This window comes from Rhincodon typus, chromosome 20 (assembly GCF_021869965.1).
Source record: "Rhincodon typus isolate 14 chromosome 20, sRhiTyp1.1, whole genome shotgun sequence".
In the NCBI taxonomy this organism is placed as follows: Eukaryota; Metazoa; Chordata; class Chondrichthyes; order Orectolobiformes; family Rhincodontidae; genus Rhincodon; species Rhincodon typus.
Window position 1 is genome coordinate 45,966,471 of NC_063351.1, and position 23,287 is coordinate 45,989,757.

Here is a 23,287-nt window from a genome sequence, read left to right on the forward strand (position 1 = left end):
GGATATATATGCAGAAAATAGGGAGGTGGGTGGATATCTGCATATAAACTGATGCTTTCCCAGCCACCATCAGTTCTGAGGAAGGATCACCGGACCCGAAACGTTAACTCTATTTTCTCCTTCACAGATGCTGCCAGACCTGCTGAGCTTTTCCAGCAACTTTGTTTTTGTTCCTGATTTACAGCATCCGCAGTTCTTTCGGTTTCATCTGGTTACAAACTCATTAACCAAGGGAGAAATCCAATCTAAATTTACCCTCTACCACCTAAAGGAAAAGGGCAGCAGGTATGTGGGAACACCACCATTTGCAGGTTAGCCTTCAAGTCAAACTCTGCTCTGACTGGAATTATGTCGCTGTAACTTCACTGTTACTGGTCAAAATCCTGGAACTCCCTGCCTATTAGGACTGCAGGTGTTCCTACAGCCCAAGGATTTGTGGTTCAAGAAGGTTTCTTCAGTCAATGAGGGATGACAATAATTGGTGGCCTAGCCATGCAATACTCACATCCCTTGAATGATCCTAAAAAAAACTCTGATGTAAGTTTTTTGCAAATTTCAACGAGCTAAACTGAGTTTACTATTTTTTAACGTCCTTAATAGTAAGCACCACATTCTTTGTATGCTACTCTTCATGATTCATCAACACATTGCAACATAGTCTGAGGTGCACCACAGTATTAATGTTTAGCAGATGTTTCATCAGAGCAATCTCTCCCCTTTTTTTGATGTAGAGGAAGAAAAAGTGGGGTTATAATAACCCAACTTAACAATAAATGAAGGTGCATGAGGAAGTAAATGATTGGCTATATAACGGATAAGGGTCGCATCACAAATTCACTGAATTACAGCAACATGGTTCAACCTTTGTACAATGTAAGATGAAAAAAAATCCCATGTTTCATTTTACATTGGAATTCAATGAGCCAATATTCTTATCACCTAACTAAGTAAATTATTTGAAGCTATCACATAACCCATTAGGGACCAAGTAGAATGTCACTCACAGATCCACTAATGCACCTCCTCTAAACCTTGCACATTAGTTGAATGTCATAACTATACTTCCAGAAATCCATAACTATAACTATTGCATTGGGTTTTTGTGAGCAGTTTTCGGTCCCGTATCTAACGAATGATGTGCTGGCCTTGCACAGTCCAGAGGAGATTTAAAGAATCATCCCAGGGATGATGGGCTTGTCCTGTGAAGAACATCTGAGGGTTCTGGGTCTGCACTCGATGGAGTTTAGAAGGATGAGGGGGGATCTCGTTGAAATTTTCAGAATACTGAGAGGCTTGGATAGAGTGGAAGTGGAGAAGATGTTTCTACTAGGAGAGACTAGGACTGGAGGTTACAGCTCCAGAGTGAAGGGACGACCCTACAGAACTGAGACGAGGAGCTATTTCTTCAGCCAGAGGGTGGCAAATCTCTGGAACTCATTGCCACAGGCTTTGGAAGCCAAGTCATTGAGTGGATTTAAGACAGGCTTAGACAAGTTCTAGATCAGTAAAGAGACAAAAAAAAGTTATGGGGAGAAAGCAGGAGAATGGTGTTGAGACACACACCAGTCATGATTGAATGGCAGAGCAGATCGATGGGCAGAACGGCTTAATTTTGCTCCTACATTTTATGTCTTTTAAGAAAATTAGAATCAATTTTCCTGTGAATCTTATAGATGCTTTGTACCCAACATCCAAAAAAGTAGAGAATAAGTTGTGAATAATAACTTGTGATTCATCCATGGTCAGAGGTCATTTCAAGTGAAAGGTTTTATTGTAAGGTGAACTGAATGCTCCCAAGATCCGTACTCATCTTCTTCCCTGGTCATCGTGCGTATGCTGCATACAGTAGTAGATGAGATGATAATGAGCTGACCTGAATCAAATCTAGATGGCATAATCTTAAGGTGAGAGGATAAAGTTTTAAAAGGGACCTGAGAGGAAACTTTTTCGTACAAAGAGTGGTTTGAATGTGGAATCAACTGCCAGAGAAAGTGGTTGATACAGGTACGGTTACAACATTTACAAGTCATTTGGACAGGTACACGAATAGAAAAGGTTTAATGGGATATGGGTGAAATGCAAGCAAATGGGACTAGTTTCGTTTAGGAAACTTGGTTGGCATGGATGAGTCGGACCGAAGGGTCTGTTTCCGTGCTGTATGACTCTATGACTATGACTATAAAATGTTTTAAATCAGGATTATGAGAGGCAGAGTCTACTCTAATTGAAATATTTAGGTTCACCATAATAAGCAAACGGAAGTGCAAAACCCTGTTTTAGATGTCCACAGAACAGAGATTCATACAGACACAGTTCTCAGTCTGCATCAGGATTTGTGGCAAGAGAGGAGGGATAAAAAGGAAAAGGAAAAATAAAACAGTGAGAGTCAAACAACAACTGCATGATAATGATACCAAATTTCAGGGAACACTAATAGATTGGGAAGGATTTTTGTAGAGGATTACCTCATAGCTGATATCCCAATATCTAGAAGTTGAGGGTTGTATAACTTAATGTTTCAGATTTCTCACCCTTTCTCCAGCCAATCCATAAAATACAGTCAAATCCAGCTACCCTTGAGGAATTGAGTGTAGACACTAAGATGGGGTCAGTTAGTTCAATGCTTCTTTGCCTCAAGACTGGCTGAGTAATATGCAGAATGTACATGAGTGTGGTTTGATTGGTGTGAGATGTATCCTGTAGAAAATGAAACTGTAGTATTGTAAAACATGGTGCGCTAGAAAAAGGACGGAGGACATCACAATCCTATTTACTTGAGCTTCTTCAAACAAATCCTCTTTGTAATAAAGAGAAAATGCACTTGCAGAAATGTGCAAATGTTTTATGATAAAAACAGAAAGTGCTGGAGAAACTCAGCAGGTCTTGCAGCATCTGTGGCAACAGAAATGGAGTTAGTGTTTTGAGTTCAATATGACTCTTCTTCTGAAGTTCCAAAAGATCAACTCTGTTTCTCTCCCCACAAATGCTTCCAAACGGGACTTCCTGCATTTATTTTGGATTTCCAGCATTCATAGTATTATACCTTTGTGTGCAAATGTTTATTGTAGTGATGTTGTACTCAACAGTTCTAGGAGACAATCCAAGTGCTTAAAACAGAAACAACCGCAGGACTTGGGAGTCAATGGCAATTTTCACAACATAAATCGTGTCATCATAATTTAAGTTATTCTGAAGAAGTTTTGCAGAAGTGCAGCACTATTTTAATCCAAATTTAAAAAAAGAGAATCAATTAGTGTCACTAGCTTTGCATTCAGTCTGGTGCTTTTTTGAAGGGTAGTAGGAAAGGATGAAAGAAAGTGAAAGGAAGATAAAATGACGATAATGATATAAATGTACCCAAATCTCAGTTGGTTGCACAAGATTTCAATAACTGCTACAAAGTGAGTAATTGCGTTTGGTGCTTAAAACACATTAATTCATGGATGTGGGTGTCAGCAGCCTATCCCTAATTACCCAGAGGGCAGTGAAAAGTCAACACTTCAATCGGTCTGGAGTCACATGTAGGCCAGACAAAATGGCAGTTATCTTTCCCAGCGGACATCAGTGAACAGACAGGTTTTTCTGACAATTGACAATGGTTTCACATTGCAGATTTTCTTTATTGAATTCCAGTTTCAACAACTATCCATGGCAAGAGTTGAACCCCGGGTCCCAGAACAAGACCTGGGGTTTCTGGATTAATAATCCATCGATAATAGCGCTAAACCATTACCTCTGCTATTAGTATTCAACAGAATTCAACATTTTATAGTTATCAGCCTTCAGAATTGCATAATGTCGGAAACAAATGGTATGGGGGAGTACCCAAGTGTATTTCAATGTTTGTTTCAGACTTGATTTGATTTGATTTATTTTGTCACATGTACCAAGATACAGTGAAAAGTACTGTTTTGCATGATCTCCAGACAAATCATACCCTATTTAAGTACATCATGGCAATAGAACAAAATGCCGAATATTGTGTTACAGCTACAGAGAAGGTGTAGAGAAAGATCAACTCTAATGTCCGAGAGGTTCGTTTACAAGTCTGATAACAGCAAGTAAAAAGCTGCTCTTAAATCTGTTGGTACGTGTTTTTTACCTTTTGTACCCTCAACCTGGTGGAAGAGAGTATAAACACAGTGGCAGGAGTCTTTGATAATGTTAGCTGCTTTCCCAAGTCAGCAGGAAGTATAGATGGAGTCCACTGAAGGAAGACTGGGATTGATGGATTGGGCTGTGTTCACGACTCTTATTTCTTGAGGTCTTGTGCAGAGCAGTTGCCACACCAAGCTGTGATGCATCAGGATAGGATGCTTTCTGCGGTGCATCTATAAAAATTAGTAAGAGTCTTCGCGGACATGTTGAATTTCCTTAGCCTCCTGAGGAAGTTGGTGTGCTTTCTTAACTGGAGCATTGATGTGGATGGACCAAGACAGATTGTTGGCAATATTTACTCCTAGGAACTTGAAGCTCTAGGCCACCTCCACCTCAGCACCATTGATACAGACAGAGGTGTATCCTCTACTCCACTTCCTGAAGTTGATGACCAGCTCCTTCGTTTTGCTGACATTAAGGCAGAGATTGTTGTTTTTCCACCATGCCACTAAGCTCTCTATTTCTTTCCTCTGTCTTGTCGTTGTTTGAGGTCCGACCTACCACAGTGTTATCATCAGCAAATTTGCAAACGAAGGTAGAGCTGAATTTGGCCACACAATCATGAGTATTTATAAGGAGGAGTGTAAGGGGCTGAGTACATGGTCCTGCGGAGCACAGGTGTTGAGGATTATCATGGAGGAGATGTCCTATGTGAATCAAACAGAAAATAACACAAAAGAAAGCAGTTGCCACAAGAAAAGCATTCAGAAAGCTGGAGAATGCCACTGAGAGGAACAGTAGAAGGTTCTGGTCTAAAACTTTGAAAGCACGTGGTGCTACATTAGGTCATCACAATACTTGCATGAAACACCATTCTAACATGATACCTAGTTTATTCCATTTGTCCTTAGAAATTTCAAGCATTTTTGCACTCAGCATACTAGTGATTAAAAGCATTGTAGATGGCCTCTTATAAGAGAGAGGTTGACAAAATAATAATGAGGATCCAGGAAATGGCAGAGTTGAAAAAATACGTTGCATAAATCTTCACAGTAGAAGAGACAAATAGTGTTCCAGAATTACTAAATATTCAAGGGGTAAAACAAGGACAGGAAAGAAATAGACTATCACTAGAGAGAAAGTGCTAGAGAAACTTCTGGAACTAAAGACCCATAAATTCCCGAGAACTGATGGGATGCATCCTAGGATATGAAAGGAAGCAGCTACAGAGATAGTGGATACACTGGTAATAATCTTCCTGGAATCCTTAGATTCTGGAAAAGTCCAAAACAACTTGAAAACTGTCAATAACTGTTGAGTTAAAAGGGAAAGGAGACAAAAACAGTGATCTGTCAGCCAGTTTGCTTAATATCTGCTGTTGGGAAAATGTTAGAGTCTGTTAGATAGGATGTAAGCCAGAGGATTTAAAATTACATAACACAATCAAGCAGAGTCAACATAGTCTCATGAAGGGAAAATCATACCTGACGAATTTACTAGAATTCCTAGAATCTTTGAGATGGTAATAGGTAAGATATGTAAAGGAGAAGCAGTGAATGTAATATATTTAGATTTTTAGAAGGAACCACATATCAGGGAGTTTATTGCATAAGATGTGCTCTTGGTGTTGCAGGTAGTATATTGGCATGGATAGAAGATTGGCTAACTAAAGAAGGAAGAGAGTTGGGATAAGGGGACATTTTCAAGCTTGCAACCTGTAGTAAGTAGAATACCACAGGGATTGGTGCTGAGGCCACAATTAATTACAACATATATTAATGACTTAGATGAGGAAAGTGAATGTATTGTAGCCAAGTTTGCAGATGGCACAAAAATAGGTGGGAAGGCAAGTAGTGAGGATGACACAAAGGATCTGCAGAGGGATGTAGACAGGTTGAGTAAGCAAAAATTTGGCAGATGGAATATAGTATGGGGAAATATGAGGTTATGCAATTTGGCAAGGGAAATACAAGAGCCGAAATATTATTTAAATGGAGAGAGACTGCAGAAAGCTATGGAACAGAGGGATTTATGAGTCTTTATCCACAAATCACAAAAAAAGAGTTCATCCAAATGCAGCAGGTAATAAGGAAGGCATATGGAATGTTAGCCTTTATTTCCAAGGTAAGGGAGTATGAAAGTAAGCTGATTTTGCTAGGACTATACAAGGACTAGTCAAGACCATAACTGGAATACTATAAACAGTTTGACTCCTTATCCAAGGCAAGTTATACTGGCATTGGAGGCAGAAGGTTCACTGGGCTGATACTAGTTATGGAGGGACGGACTTATGAGTCGTGGTATGCATTAGTATTGAGCATTCAATTACTATTGAAAATCTCAATGTCACCAGAAATTGTTTTTACTGCAAAGGAAAATTTTTTTAGTTAAGCATTATATACCAGTCTGGTTTAATATGACAATGGCAAAGGCAGACAGATGCAAGCACTACAAGACAAGACACAAGTCCCGATCAAAGTGACTCGCAGCAATTTTTTTTCACGTAACAGGTCAGCACAGTTCAACTGCCCACCTGCAGTCACTGCTACTGGCTGATGGGACCTGACAACCTCAACGATGTTTGTCAATTTTTTTATTTGTGCTAGGAATTTGTAAAGTATCTTGCAATTCAAGTTAAGCAACTGCAGCAAAACAGTACTGGAGAATTTTTAAATGCACAATCAAATTGAATAATTCAGCAAACCAACTTGAGCAACTTCAAGTTAACAGTAATAATCTATACGGTCAACTTTTCACCTTTAATGAGCAAATGCTCCTTTTTGCTGGCCTGAAGCATATAAGTAAATGTTTGAGAAAAATGAATCCTTGGCATGCTCAGTTTTCACCGTGTATGAATCTTGCCATTTTATAATTAATTAAAACCAGGAAACGGCAACGGTACTGGAGAAATTTATATTCTTCCCACTCTTTCCCAAAACCCTCGCCCTCCACACCCACTGTCAAAAAAAAAACTTGCCCATGCCAAAATAAAAATATTTTGCGGTATTCAGCCCTTCAGATCATTTTGAAAAAAGCCACAGTACTTCAAAGCAAGTAACGTCAACTTTTGGCTAAATCGAAATGTCTTCTTTGATGTCGTACTGAATTACTACCCACTCACCCAACCTTTTTTTAATGTGAACATTAGACCAAAACTGTGTTAGTAATAATTCTCCAAGTTTAACTCTAAAACATGCCAGCTTTTACATCCTGCTAGCTCACGCCACCATGAAATGAACCTGCCATTAGTGGTATCTATCTTTCTATTCAAGTTTTATGAACACTTTCTCAAAATATAGTAAGCATGAACATGGGAAACTGATAAAACAGGGAAAACTGAGACTTGCTCTGACGAATGAAAGCAAAAGCATATCTTAACTGCATTGTCACTGGTTGTACCAAGTGCTGCCACCATGACACTAACTTGCCACCAAAGATCAAGGATTGGGAAATCTTGTTTATCTAATTCTATTTATTTGGTTGTCTGGAAGTTTAATTGCTTATCCTGAAACAGGTTTTCTTTCAATGTTCCTCCACTAACATTTATTTATATTTCCTTTCTTTCTCATGATCTACACTTTCAAATCGTAAAACATTTCTTCGTAGCTTGCTCTCTCCTTCTGTTTCAAACCCAAAACTCTGGTATTTGTTTGCTTCCTTCATGTCTTCATTAGCTTAGTCAAAGCTTGCAGACATAGCTGGCACCATACCAATTACATGTCCTTGTCCAAAACCTTTTCATAGAAACAACACAGTAGGAGGCCATCTGACCCATTTTGCCATTTTTGAAGGAGAATTTCAATTCTTCCCACCATTGCGCTCTTCCCAAAAGTACTTTAACCATGATAGTAGGAACTGCAGATGCTGGAGAATCTGAGATAACAAGGTGTAGAGCTGGACGAACACAGCAGGCCAAGCAGCATCATAGGAGCAGGAAGGCTGATGTTTCAGGCCTAGACCCTTCTTCAGAAATGGGGGAGGGGAAGGGGGTTCTGAAATAAATAGGGAGAGAGGGGGAGGCGGATAGAAGGTGGATAGAGGAGAAGATAGGTGGAGAGGAGACAGACAGGTCAAAGAGGCGGGGATGGAGCCAGTAAAGGTGAGTGTAGGTGGGGAGGTAGGGAGGAGATAGGTCAGTCTAGGGAGGACGGACAGGTCAAGGGGGCGGGACGAGGTTAGTAGGTAGGAGATGGGGGTGCGGCTTGAGGTGGGAGGAGGGGATGGGGGGGAGGAAGGACAGGTTAGGGAGGTGGGGACAAGCTGGGCTGGTATTGGGATGCGGTAGGGGGAGGGGAGACTTTGAAGCTTGTGAAGTCCACATTGATACCATTGCGCTGCAGGGTTCCCAAGCGGAATATGAGGTGCTGTTCCTGCAACCTTCGGGTGGCATCATTGTGGCACTGCAGGAGGCCCAGGATGGACATGTCATCTGAGGAATGGGAGGGGGAGTTGAAATGGTTCGCGACTGGGAGGTTTAGTGCGAACCGAGCGTAGGTGTTCTGCAAAGCGGTCCCCAAGCCTCCGCTTGGTTTCCCCGATGTAGAGGAGGCCACAACGGGAGCAGCGGATACAGTATACCACATTAGCAGATGTGCAGGTGAGCAACTGCTTTATGTGGAAAGTCTTCTTGGGGCCTGGGATGGTGGTGAGGGGGGAGGTGTAGGGGCAGGTGTAGCACTTCCTGCAGTTGCAGGGAAAAGTGCCGGGTGTGGTGGGGCTGGAGGGGAGTGTGGAGCAGACAAGGGAGTCACGGAGAGAGTGGTCCCTCTGGAAAGCAGATAAGGGTGGGGAGGGAAAATGTCTTTGGTGTTCGGATTGCAGATGGCGGAAGTGTTGGAGGATCCAACGTCCTATATCTAACCTATAACCTATACCCATTTCTGAAGAACGGTCTAGGCCTGAAACATCAGCTTTCCTGCTCCTCTGATGTTGCTTGGCCTGCTGTGTTCATCCAGCTCTACACCTTGTTATCTCAGTACTTTAACCATTTCAGTTTTCAAATCCATATCGAATTCCCTTTGGAATGTTATTGTTGAATCTAATTTATCACTTTTTTACATATTCCACTTTGGATCTTTTAAAAATCGCTGCTTAAAAATCATTCTTGGCCGCCTCTCTTTTTTACCTTAATTTTCATGAATCAGTATCATCTAGTTACTGATGTACTAATCTATCTGCCAATGGAAGCAGTATCCTCTTATTTACTCTACCAAAACATGTCATGATTTGAACACTCCCATCAAAACTCACCTTAACCTCCTCTGCTCTAACAAGCACAACTCCAGCTTCTCCAGTACTGTATCACCACATAACTGAAGTGCTTTACACTTCTTTATGTTCTGGTAAATCTCCCCTGCACCCACTCCAGCGCCATGTTACATATGCTCCCTAGAGTGAAACCCAAGCTTTTCTACTGAGTACTGGCAAACAGCAAATTATAAAGTAGTATATCTATCTGTTATTAAACGTGGAAATTAAGTTTACTTCCAAGATTCTACCTTGTAGAATATCCCATAATTTGATAGAGCAGGACATCGCATAGAGTGCTCAGTCAGTTATAGAGTCATAGAGTTGTACAGCACGGAAACAAACCCTTCGGTCCAACTCGTCCATGCCAACCAGATATCCTAAATTAATCTAGTCTCATTTGCCAGCATTTGGTCCATATCCCTCCAAACCCTTCCTATTCATGTATCCACCCAGATGCCTTCTAAATGTTGTAATTGTACCAGCCTCCACCACTTCCTCTGGCAGCTTATTCCATACATGCACCATCCTCTGCGTGGAAAAGTTGCCTCTTAGGTCCCTTTATTTCTTTCCCCTCCCACCCTAAACCTATACCATCTGGTTTTGGACTCTGCTACCCTAAGAAAAAGACCTTGGGTATTCACCCTGTCCATGCCCCTCATGATTTTATCAACCTCTGTAAGGTCACTCCTCAGCCTCTTGCTTCATGGAAAATAGCCCCAGCCTATTCAGCCTCTCCCTATAGCTCAAACCCTGCAATCCCAGCAACAACGTTGTAAGTCTTATCTGCACCTTTTCAAATTTAACAATATCTTCCCTATAAGCAGGGGACTTGAAACAAGCGCAGTATTCCAAACAGACTTTTCTCCTTTGGCTTGAAAATGTATTTAGTTGCAAATTGCTGGAGATGAGAGACAGTAACACAATGGAACATCAGGGACCTTTATAAATGGGACCAGCAGTGAATGTGCCCATCTATCTTGATCAATAAGAGTTAAAGGCCGAAAAGGAAATACGAATGGCAAAGAAGGAGAAATTGTGATTAGAGTTCAATTCAGCATAGAAAATAAATTAAAGATGGGAAAGAAACAGTAATTAAAAAATGAAAAGCAAGAAAAAATTATTTTAAGAATCTCTAATGTCGGACTCCATACTGTCATTGGAACAGGAGCAGGCCATTCACCATTTCGAGCCTGTGCAACCATTCAATGAGATCATGTCTGATCTATGGCCTAATTCCGTATCCCTGCCTTCTGCCTATATACCTTAACAACCTTGCTTAACAAATATTTATCTATTTCAGATTTAAAATTAAAATCCTGCATCCACTGCCATTTGTGGAAGACTGTTCCAAAGATCTACTGCTCTCTGTGTGAAACTGCTTCCTCAACTGCTCTCTATTGCTGAAGAGATTGAGTGGCGTTGCAGGAACATGAATTTTATCATTAAAGGATCCTTACATGATTACTTACTAAATCTGACTTTGGAGGCAAATTTAATTTGTAACTAATGATTGGCAAATTCATCATCACTAATCCTAGCCTAATTTTAGAAATACTCAGGCAAGTTAAGGGCAGGTTGCCATTTTCATGAGGTTAATGGCTATGTAAGGGTACAGAGAAAATTATTCGGCAATTTGTGATAATTCGCAAATTTAGGACATCTCTGACTTGCCACAAACTTTCTAATGCATATACACTCAATCTCAGAGGCACATTAAACTCAACATTATTTTGCCACAAATTCTGAGTCATTCTCTACTTCTCTCATTTGCACTCCCATTTTGAAATTCCTTAATCTCCCTTTAGACTTTCTTGCATCACAGACTATTTCTGACAAATAGCATCCACAGTAGTCCACCCCCCCACTCAACAATTATTCCCTCATAATTGTCGAATCATTCCTCTTTTTGACTTAGATTGGAAAATGGAACAGGAAACATAAACGGGCCTGTTCCTTATAGTCATGTGGTTGCAACATGTAGTCATACCAACCATCCATAATATTCTACATGAAATAGGTTAGTTAGCAAAGTTTTCGAAGTAAATTTGTTTCTGCCACCCTGCTTAAAACTGGTCCTGTTAATATATTTAATTTAAAAGTAGTGATTTTTAATGATTGATATCCCATTTTGTTAGTTCTCATGCATGTGTTTAAAATGAATTCATATCAAGAGTAAAAAAGATAAATACTTCAGAAGTGGAAATTGCAAATAAAACAGAAAACATTGGGAAACACTACGCAGGTTAGGCAGCGTCAATGGGGAGAAAGAAACAATTAATGCTTGAGGTCAATAATCTTGCATCAGAACTGGAACGTAACTTAAAGACCAGGTTGATGGTCCTGTAACCTCATATGTAATTAATATCTTCAAGGATTTGCCTATGCATTGTGAAAGTACAATAGCATTACCAGTCTTACAATCACATTACACAAAAACAGTAATTTAGGTTGCTTTAAATATTGACCCTGAAGGGTTTCTAGAGTTTAGCAGAAAGGTGGGTTAATGCCCTTCTTTTCTTTAACATGCACATTCGCAAATGAACCATCATTGTGAAGCATCAAATTACACTTGCCCACAGAGATTCTGCCATATATTCAGAGGCAGGATTTTTTCCACGCACTAATATTTGTACAATCATCAATGCAGGTCACTGGATTATATAATAGGGAAATGAGGAGTGCATGTGAAGACCTTGTTTATGTCTCACCTGCTCTAGAGGTCATAATACAACTGGTCAGAAATCACATGGCACCAGGTTATAGTCCAACAGGTTTATTCGAAAACACAAGCTTTTGGAGTCTTGGAGCATCAGAGGAGCAGGAAAGTTGACATTTTGGGTCGGGACCCTTCTTCAGAAATGGGGAGGGGAAGGGAGCTCAGAAATAAATAGAGCAGAGGGGTGGGGCTGGGGAAAGTAGGTGGGATGGTGATAGGTGAGTGCAGGTAGGGAGTGGTGGGGATTGGTCAGTGAGGTGGGAGGGGTGGATAGGTGGGAGAGAAGATAGACAGGTTGTGTCAGGTCAAGGAGGCAGGGGATGAGAGGGAGGGTTGGTCATGGGATGAGGCCGGGGATGGGAAGGTTTTGAAATTGGTAAAATCCACATTTAGGCCATTGGACTGTAGGTTCCCAAGGTGGAATAGGAGGTGCTGCTCCTCCAGTTTCCGGGTGGTGTCATTGTGACACTGGAGGAGACTCAGGATGGACATGTCACCCAGGGATGGTGGAGTTAAAATGGTTCGTGACCGGAAGGTGTTGTTGTTTGTCGTGAGCAGTTCAAAAAGTACACAATTTATAGACAGAGATAGTAGGAACTGCAGATGCTGGAGAATATGAGATAACAAGGTGTAGAGCTGGATGAACACAGCAGGCCAAGCAGCATCAGAGGAGCAGGAGAGCTGACGTTTCAGGCCTAGACCCTTCTTCAGAAAAAATTTGTAGACACAGTCAGTCAATGTGCCGTTTTATAAATTCCTACTTTAGAAATAAAACTAGTCTGACTCCAAACCAAAAGCACAAACAGATTCTAAACAAGGCCTCATACCTAACATGCATTGTCTGACCTAAAATGACACCTCTTCTTTACACTGATAAAACCTTTAGTTCTCTCAGGACAGTGACTTCTAAGGAATTCGGGGATTTACACATATGTAATTAAAACCTTCTAACTGATTAAAGATTTAACAGCATCTTAGGTTTGTTTAGTACATCCTCATCAGTGGTGTGACTGTTTGGTCTTTTACTAATGAATTCTGTGTCTGATACTACCTCTCTCACTAACACTGGAAGAAGGAGCAAGACTCCGAAAGCTTGCGTTTTCAAATAAACCTGCTGGACCATAACCTGATGTTGTGTGATTTCTGACCTTGTCCATCCCAGTCCAACACTGGCACCTCCACATCATAACACATCTGAACAAGTTGATGAAAAATATCTAAAATCAGGGAAATGTGTAAGAAATGGAAAGATAAAACGTTACGAGTGCCTAATTATGCCATTGTCACAGCTAGTAAGTTGGCCATGATGGGTTTTTACTGCCTTAACAGTGCATTTTACAACAAAAGAGTCTACTTTAAAATAGAAGTCTCTAAAAATTGTAATAAATAGGAATTATTTGATTAAAATCAATACCAGTCACCTACGGCCCTCAAGGTCTCTTGCTATATTTGCTAGGAGAAATACCACATTCGTTCTGGCTGGGAGTAGCGATGTCACTAAATGTAGCCAAAAGTATTGGCTTTTTACAAAATACAAGCTGCTTCTGTTAAAAATGTAACAAACCTCAAAGTAAACAATAATTCAAAAAAGTATTTCAAAATTGGTATAGAATATTCAGAAGAATTAAAATAAGGGACCCTTTTTTGTTTAGATGACAATGTACTTCAAGTAAAGGAGACACATTTCCTTAAAATTGTGTAATTACCATTATATTATGTAATATCAGGTCATGCTCACTGAGGAAATTATGTCATATTACAGATATATATATTTGGAGTTAAGACAAACTTGTTTTAATCGCTAACTCTCATCACTACAACACAACAGGAGACAGTGGTTACCTGGCAAAACACTACTGAAATCAAGCAATGCCATTGTACTTGTTTCTGAAAACTGGTTAATGAACTCATTTGTCAAAAACAGCCACATGTGATTATATGGTGTTGAAAACTGGAACTAAAATACATCAATTTTGTACAAACATCAATCAATAGAATTATGCATTTTGTATGCAGCACTTCTTGGGAAATTCCAAATTCAGACTATAATTTATTGCAGCAATATATCTGAAGAATATTAAAACAAAACATAAGCTGAAAATAAATTCATTTGTCCAATTTTGACAACTAATTCTGAACTAATTAGTAAAGAAAATCATTATCTTGACTTCATATAATTAGGGCCATTGAAGTTATTTAACTTTATTTAATCTGACTTCATTTATACTTTACTGAAAGACTGAAATACCATCCTTAACATTAGTCTGGGATATCATGTCAATAACTGAATAAAAATGCACAAACATTATATAGAATCAAGCAATGGAAAAATATACAGTGGCAGTTCTCAACAAATGTCACAACTGAAGTAAACTCTAACCATGCAATAAATATAACTTTTAAAAAAAAAAACTTTTGAGCTTTTCCACAGCAACCAGCTAAAATGTGGCAGCCTCATCAGTTGTACAAAACAAAAATATGAAATAATAGTACTTTGGTAACACACAGTGTCATTCAATCACATTGCTTATCTCAAAACAATAACTTTAGTGAACAGATTAAGGAGCAATTCTTTGGATGGAAAGAATAGGTATCGATGCCCATCTTTAGAAACATTTCAACTTCCAAAAGTTGGTGTCATTGTTAAAATGGAATCACTATCAATCTGTCCACTAACAGTTACAATGAACAGTCATATATGTTTTATGCTGCAATGGAGGGACAGAATCTTAAGTAGACTCAGCTAGCTCTCAGTGTCATCCCATTATACAACAGAAAACTCTTGGCAACTGTTCATTTCCATGTTAGTCATGGCTATAAACAAAATGAGCATAAATAGTTCTTTTAAAAAAAACACATGCAGTTGTTAGGAACAGCAAAAAAAAACAAGTTAATGACATTAAAAAAAACAACCTTTCCAGTGAATTGTAATGCAGCATTCCAAGGGTTTTGCGATCAGCATTCTTCACAGTCAAATAATGTCATCAGCTTCATGTGAGGCTGTAGATATTGTAAACATGCTCAATACATATCAGTGCAGGGTTTAAGGTACAGTGAACAACAAGGAGGGCAAACAACCAAGGTTGCATGGTCACAAGTATGAAGTTTAAAGATTCATATCAAATACCGTTGCAACAGCAGCCATAAATTCAGGTGCAAATGAACAAGCTTGTTTCAGTTAATGCAGAGTATTTAGTTGATCTCAAATCTCCATTTTTTTCTTTCTAAATTAAGAAAGAAGTCAGAATGCTTGGCAGTGAAGTCTGTTAATACACCGATATATACAAGCTGAATGCACTTTTAAGAAGTCAGGGCATCCAAGCAAGCTATACCAAATTCGCATCAAGGATACGACTCAGTGACTTACGAATCACACGGTTCTTTCCATTGAACAAGTTAGTGGTTTCAGTGGACATGCTAGTGGTTGGGTCTTTACTTGTTGATGCTGTTATCGCCGTATCAGGTTCAGGGGTCTGGGGAGAATTCTCCAGTTTGGTTGCTGCTATTGCATTTGCATACTGTGTCCTCGTGATCTGAACAAACAAAAATATGCAACATTAAAGCATGTGTGTCAAATCCCCAATCTATTCTGAAATTTAAAATAATTTGTATAATTAAAAATTGACCAAAGAATGTTGTAAAAGAAAGCTGCCTGAGGATTCTTTAACTACTTTTGAGGTTTGAAGCACTCCCTGTCTCAAGGAGAATGTAAGGAACCATCCAAATTAATGCTGGCTCAATGCCTAGTCCTGAAAGACATTTAAAAGGGTAATTTCAAATTGAATGGGTCATTCAGCAACAAACCGTAGCAGACTAAATCTCTCAAGGTGTCACCAACCCAACACAGGATGTATATCTGACCTAACCACCCACTCTATTCAGGGAAGGCTTTTAACTGGTGGAGTCACATGATGCAGTGGCCAGACTTTCTGTTTGCTTTTAAAAGTCAGCAAGAAACTACTCTCTAACAGAGTTCCATCAGCCAGATGCAGTTCAACCAGGCAGACAACATAATAAACATCATTGCCTTGAAAATGGGAGGAAGACTTTTCCTTAACTTCAAATTCACCCGAGAACTAACCCCTGGAAATTTGACTGGAGAAAATCTCAAAGCTTAACTATGAATTCTCTGCTTTACAAAAATTTTATTTCAGTTAAAAACATAAGTTCATCTAAGAAGCTATAGGCTTGTCACCAAAAAGATTGAGACAGTTACTCATTGTAAGTGATTTCCTTTTATCTTCATCTGTATCATAGGTCTGACAATGATACAAAGTCAAGGAAGAGAGATGTCTTGTTTTTAAATCTCCAGGAGAAGTGCGTAATAATAAATAATCTTAGTCCTAAAACTCAGAAAAAATGCTTCCTGCTGATGGGAATTATTTAATTGAGACACTCATTGGATAAGAAAAAAAGCTATATAGAACACACTTATCACTAACAGTAAGGAAACAGAAAAACTAACTTGAGGCAGTTGGCATGTAATTTCTTTGAGAAGTATGGTAAGTGAAGGATGAGAAACTAAGCAATCTTATATTTTAGCTAAAAATAACAGAAAAGTAACAGTACCCTAGATCAGTACTTTTCCATGGTATTTTAATGATCACCAAAATTGAGGGGGTGAAGTCACCATGTTCATTACTTCATGCAATATTGATAAAACAAATGTGCAATTTTTTTGACAAAGGGTTCAAAGTTTCAATTTATCAGCAATCAAAGCTGATACCCTCTCTGCCTGTGATAGAGAACAGCGTCAAAAGGGTTTTGCAATTCAACTATTTTGCAAAATAAGCCTGCTGAATACACTTTAAAAGGGTAACTGAGGTGCATTGTTTCTGACTGTGATTTAATTTATTTTTTAAAAAAAATCTCTTCAATGTATTGCAAATTGCCTTCATTATATTAGAAACTTGTTCAAAGAATCAACAAACCTCTACATTCTAGTGCTCTGACTCTTGCATTGCTTATGTTCTGGTGCCTGCCATTTCAGAATACAGCATCCAACATTTAATAGATCTTTGGCTTATGACAAACCTCTTGTAAGTGGCACGCATGTCTACCATTGCAACACTAACACAACTCAGTATTGCAAGACTCTAAACATAAAAGGCATCAATTTGGAACTTCTCTGGTCAATTTGTCCCATGTGACAAATGGCAAGGATGTTGGTCAAAACTGCTCTAGCAAATTTTAGAACAAAAAAAAACAAAGAAAATTAGAACATAGAACATAGAACAATACAGGCCCTTCGGCCCACGATATTGTGCCGAACTATCATCCTACCAAGATCAATCTACCCTGCATACCCTACATTTTACTATCCTCCATGTGCCTATCCAAGAGTCGTTTAAAAGTCTCTAAAGTATCTGACTCCACTACCACCGCTGGCAGCGCATTCCACACACCCAGCACAGGAACAGGCCCTTTGGCCCTCCAAGCCTGCACCGACATGCTACCCGTCACAATTAAAATCCCCTACTCTTCCAGGAACTGTATCCCTCTATTCCCATCCTATTCATGTATTTGTCAAGACACCCTTCAGAAGTCACTATAGTATCTGCTTCCACTACCTTCTCCGGAAGCGAGTTCCAGGCACCCACCATCCTCCGTGTAAAAAACCTGCCTTGTACATCACCTTTAAACCTTGCACCTTGCACCTTAAACCTATGGTCCCTGGTAACTGACTCTTCCACCCTGGGAAAAAGCTTCGGACTGTCCACTCTGTCCATGCCCTTCATAATCTTGTAGATCTCTATAAGGTCACCGCTCAACCTCCGTCGTTCCAGTGAGAACAACCCAAGTTTCTCCAACCTCTCTTCATAGCTAATGCCCACCATTCCAGGCAACATCCTGGTAAATCTTTTTTGTACCCTCTCCAAAGCCACCACATCCTTCTGGTAGTGTGGCGACCAGAATTGGACACAATATTCCAAATGCAGCCTAAGGTTCTATAAAGCTGCAACATTACCTGCCAACTTTTAAACTCAATGCCCCGGCCAATGAAGGCAAGCATGCCGTTTGCATTGTTTATTACCGCCTCCATCTGCGTAACCACTTTCAGTGACCTGTGTACCTGTACACCCAGATCCCTCTGTCTATCAGTACTCTTAAGGGTTCTGCCATTACTGTATATTTTCCATCTGGATTAGACCTTCCAAAATGCATTACCTCATATTTTTCCGGATTAAACTCCATCTGCCATCTCACTGCCCAAGTCACCAACTGATCTATATCCTGCTATATCCTTTGACGGTCCTCATCGCTATCCACAATTCCACCAACCTTTGTGTCATCGGCAAACTTACTAATCAGGCCAGTTATATTTTCCTCCAAATCATTTATATATATTACAAACAGCAAAGGTCCCAACACTGATCCTTGAGGAACGCCACTAGTCATAGCCCTCCATACAGAAATGCACCCTTCCACTGCTACCCTCAGTCTTCTATGACTGAGTCAGTTTTTATCCATCTTGCAAGCTCACCTCTGATCCCATGCGACTTTACCTTCTGTATCAGCCTGCCATGAGGGACCTTGTCAAAGGCCTTACTGAAGTCCATGTAGACAATATCCACTGACCTACCCTCATTGATCATCTTCGTCACTTCCTCAAAAAACTCAACCAATTTAGTGAGACACGACCTCCCCTTTATAAAATCATGTTGCTTCTCGCTAATATGCCCACTGATTTCCAAGTGGGAGAAAATCCTGTCTTGAAGAATCCTCTCTAATAATTTCCCTACCACTGACGTAAGGCTCACTGGCCTGTAATTAGCTGGATTATCCTTGCCACCCTTCTTAAACAAAGGCACAACACTGACTATTCTCCAATCCTCTGGGACCTCCCCTATAGCCACTGAGGATACAAAGATTTCCCTCAAGGCCCTAGCAATTTCCTCCCTTGCCTCTCTCAGCATTCTGGGGTATATCCCATCAGGCTCTGGGGACTTGTTTACCTTAAAGTTTTTCAAGACCCCCAATACCTTCTCCCTTTTGATCTCAACATGACACAAACTATCTATACACCCTTCCCCAGACTCATCATCCACCAAGTCCTTCTCTATGGTACACAAAGTACTCATTTAATACCTCACCCATTTCCTCTGGCTCCACACATAAATTCCCTTCCCTGTCCTGGAGTGGGCCAACCCTCTGCCTGGCTACCCTCTTGCTCTTTATATATGTATAAAAAGCCTTGGGATTTTCCTTAATCCTGTTGGCCAATGACTTTTCATGACCCCTTTTAGCCTTCCTGACTCCTTGCTTAAGTTTCTTTAGACTTTCCTTGTATTCCACCCTTGCTTCGTGTGTTCCCAGCCTCCTAGCCTTGATAAATGCTTCCTTTTTCTTTTTGATTAGGCTCACAATATCTCTCGTTATCCAAGGTTCCCTAAATTTGACACTTGACAACAGCCCTCCACAAACCATCTTCTGGAAGCAGTGACTGTACTGATGCAGATCTTCCCACATCAGCCAATCAGCATCACCACTCTGCTGCCCTCTTCCAGGTGAAGAAGTATTTGGTAAAATATGAGAATCATAACAAACCAGTAGTGGTGTGTATTTGCTTCTCTAACGTCACACACAAGTGGTGCAATGATGGGTTTCAAACTAACCTGCATCATTCCAAGATCTTTAAGCAATGATTTTTCAAATGGTTTTGCATTAGATCATGGAGTATAAATGTGCCTTTGGCAATAGCACAAGACATGTGACATTGAAATGTTAATCCTTTCCATACTATTAATCACCTCTATTGATTCAATGTTCCTTCTGGGTTCTATATTGAAATAAGTACAAATCATTTGAGAAATCCAAGAAGGCTAATATGTCAAAAAAATGCCCAAAACCATCTACCTGTAGCAGCTCACATCAGTAACTGATTTAGGTCACATGATCAGATACTACCATTTGTATACGCTTTCGCCTTCAGAGCTGCTTTTTCAGATTTTTATTTACAGCACAGAAAAGATCCTACAGTCCATCAAGTCTGCACTGACAAAAATCTACTGTAAATCTACACCTTTCCAACTTTCCAGCTTTCCCCAAAGCCTTGAGGTTATGACATTTCAAGCGTTCATCCAAATACTTTTTAAAAGATTGTGAGGTTGCCTGCATCAACTACCCTCCCAGGCAGTGCATTCCAGATTCCCAAAACCTTCTGGGTGAAATTCCTTTCTTTTAATCACCTCTAAACCTTCTGCCTTTTACCTTAAAATTATACCCCTTGTTACTGTCCCTTCAAGTAAGGGGAACAGATGCTTTCCATGCAGCTTGTTCAAACCCCTTAAAATTTAATACACCTCACTCAGGTCCCCTCTCAGCTTTCCCTGTTCCAAAGTAAGCAACCAGAGCTTATCCAGCCTCTCTTCATTGCTAAACTGCTCCATCCTGGTGAATCTCCTCTACCCGCTCCAGTGCAATCACATTCTTCTATAGTGTGGTGGCCAGAACTGCACATAGTGCTCCAACTGTGTCCTAACCAAAGTCCTGTACAGCTCCAACATACTACTCTATTCTTACAATCTACACCATGACTGCTGAAGCAAGTGTCCCGTATGCCTTCTGAACCATCCTATTAATCTGCCCTACTGCCTTCAGAGACCATGTTCTTCTGAGCTTTCTAGTGTCCTGCTATTCACCGAGTACTCCCTTATCTTGTACTTTGGAAGAAGTAACATCACCTCACCATTATCAGGGTTAAATTCCAGCTGCCACTGATCTGCCCAATCCATCTGTATCCCCCTGTAAATGAAGGCTTTGTTCCTCAATGTCAACCACCTGGCTAATCTTTGTATCATCTGTAAACCAACTAACACATCACCCCCTCATTTCCTTCTGTATTGTTTATATTTATCACAAACAATAAAGGGACCTAGCATTAATCACTGTGGCATGCCATTGGATACTGGCCTTCAGTCACACAAACAGACTTCTACTACCAAGGCAATTTTGGATTTAACTTATCATTTACCCTGGATCCCATGAGCTTTTACTGTCTTTATTAACGTCCCATGTGGGATCTTGTCAAAGGCTTTGTTGAAATCCATAGAAATTAAATCAAATGAACTACTTTCATCCATTCACCTCCTTGAAAAATTCAATCAAATTTGTTCAGCATGATAATCCTCTGACAAAACCATGGTGACTATCCCTAGTCAATTTTTTCCTCTCCCAGTGGATATTAATTCTCTCCTTCAGAATTTTCTCCAAGTTTCCCTACAACCACTCTGTAATTCCCTGGTCTATTTCTAACACCTATTTGAAAACTGGAACCAGATGAACTGTCCTCCAGTTCTCTGACACTTCCTGTATGGGCCAGAAAGGAATTAGAAGTTTGGGTCAGAGCTTCGTAAATTTTCTCCCTCATCTCCCACAGAGCTGTGATGCAACTCATCTGGACCTGGGGCTTGTCCATTTTTACCCTTGCTAAAACTTTCAATACCTCCTCACTCCTAATGTCAAACTGCTCCAGAACCTCAGTCACAATTCTATACCTACATCCTCCTTTTCCAAAGTGAAGACAGATGTGAAGTATTTAACACCCGAACAATGTCCTTCTGTTCCATGAACAGATTGCTCCCTTGGTCCCTAAAGGGCCCTACTCTTTCCCTAGTTATCCTCTTCCCCTTGATAACACTTATAAATTATCTGATGATTCTCCCTAGCCTTGCCTGTCAGTGGTTTCTCATGCCCCTTCTTTGCTCTCGTAACTGCCTTAAGCTCTGTCCTGCCCTTTCTGCACTCCACTTTGGCCTCTGTTGATGTGCTCTGTTTGTATCTGTTGAAAGCTTCTTTTTTCTTTCTTATCCAGTCCTGAATATTCCTAGACATCTAGGATTCTCCGGGCTCCTATATTACACTCTGATGGGAACATGTTGAGCTTGCACTCTCGCCAACTCCATTTTGAATGCCTCCCACTCTTCTGTTGTAGATTTACTAGGAACGGCTGCTCCGAGAATCATAGAATTTCTACAGTGTTGGAGCGGGCCATTCAGCACATCAAGTTCACACTGCCCCTCTGAACAGCATCCCAGCCACACCCACCCTCCATTACCTATAACCCTGTATTTCCCATGGCTGATCCACCTAGCCTGCACTTCTATGGACATATGGACAATTTAGCATGGTCAATCCACCTAACCTGCACATTTTTGACTGTGGGAGGTCTACTTTGGTCAGATTCTGTCTTAATTTAACAAGATTAGCCTTCTCCAAAACAAAAACCCATTTTTGTAGACCATCTTTTTCTTTTTCCAATACAAACTTAAAACATATGGTGCTGTGGCCACTGTCACTAAAATGCTCTCCCAATGCCACTTGGAACACACACCTTCGTTCCTCAGAATTAGGTCCAGTACTGCACTGTCCTTGTTGGACCATCCACATAGCACAAGTCCTTCAGCCCACAATGTTATGCTGAATATGATGGCTGCCTCTGGTTCACATTACTCAATTCCTTGCATATTCATGTGCTTATTTAAAAGCCCCTTAAATGCCCCTACCATATCTGCCTCCACTAACACGTGGCAGCATGTTCCAGACTCCTACCACTGTCTGTGCGAAAGACTTTCCCCTCGCACCTTCTTTGAACTATTCCCCTCTCACCTTAAATGCATGCCCCCTAGTATTAGACAATTCAACTCTGGGAAAATGATTCTGACCGTCAACCCTATCTACGCATCTCATAATTTTATACAATTCTATTAAGTCTCCCCTCAGCCTCCGCTGCTCCAGAGAAAACAATCCAAGTTTTTCTAGTACAAAAACAAAGTTGCTCGAAAAGCTCAGCAGGTCTGGCAGCATCTGTGAAGGAGAAAACAGAGTTAATGTTTCGAGTCCGGTAACCCTTCCTCAGAACTCAGTTTTTCCAGTAAATAGGGAGAGAGTGGGAGGCGGATAGAAGAGGGATAGAGGAGAGGATAGGTGGAGAGGAGAGGATAGGTGGAGAGGAAACAAACAGGTCGAAGAGGCGGGGATGGAGCCAGTAAAGGTGAGTGTAGGTAGGGAGTTAGGAAGGGGATAGGTCAGTCCAGGGAGGACGGACAGGTCAAGGGGGCGGGATGAGGTTGGTCGATAGGAGATGGAGGTGCGGCTTGAGGTGGGAGGAGGGGATAGGTGGGAGGAAGAACAGGTTAGGGAGGCAGGGACGAGCTGGACTGGTTTTGGGATGCGATAGGGGGAGGGGAGATTTTGAAACTTGTGAAATCCACATTGATACCA

General features: G+C 40.5%; 1 protein-coding gene across 1 annotated transcript in view; it reads right to left on the reverse strand.

The window, feature by feature from the left end:
- Nucleotides 1-23,287, reverse strand: part of LOC109922757 (metal transporter CNNM1-like) — a 122,216-nt gene that overhangs the window by 17,239 nt on the left and 81,690 nt on the right. Inside the window, exon 7 of the mRNA XM_048608679.1 lies at nt 15,432-15,597. Coding sequence (XP_048464636.1) covers nt 15,432-15,597 — 166 coding nt within the window. The remainder of the gene's footprint in view (nt 1-15,431; nt 15,598-23,287) is intronic.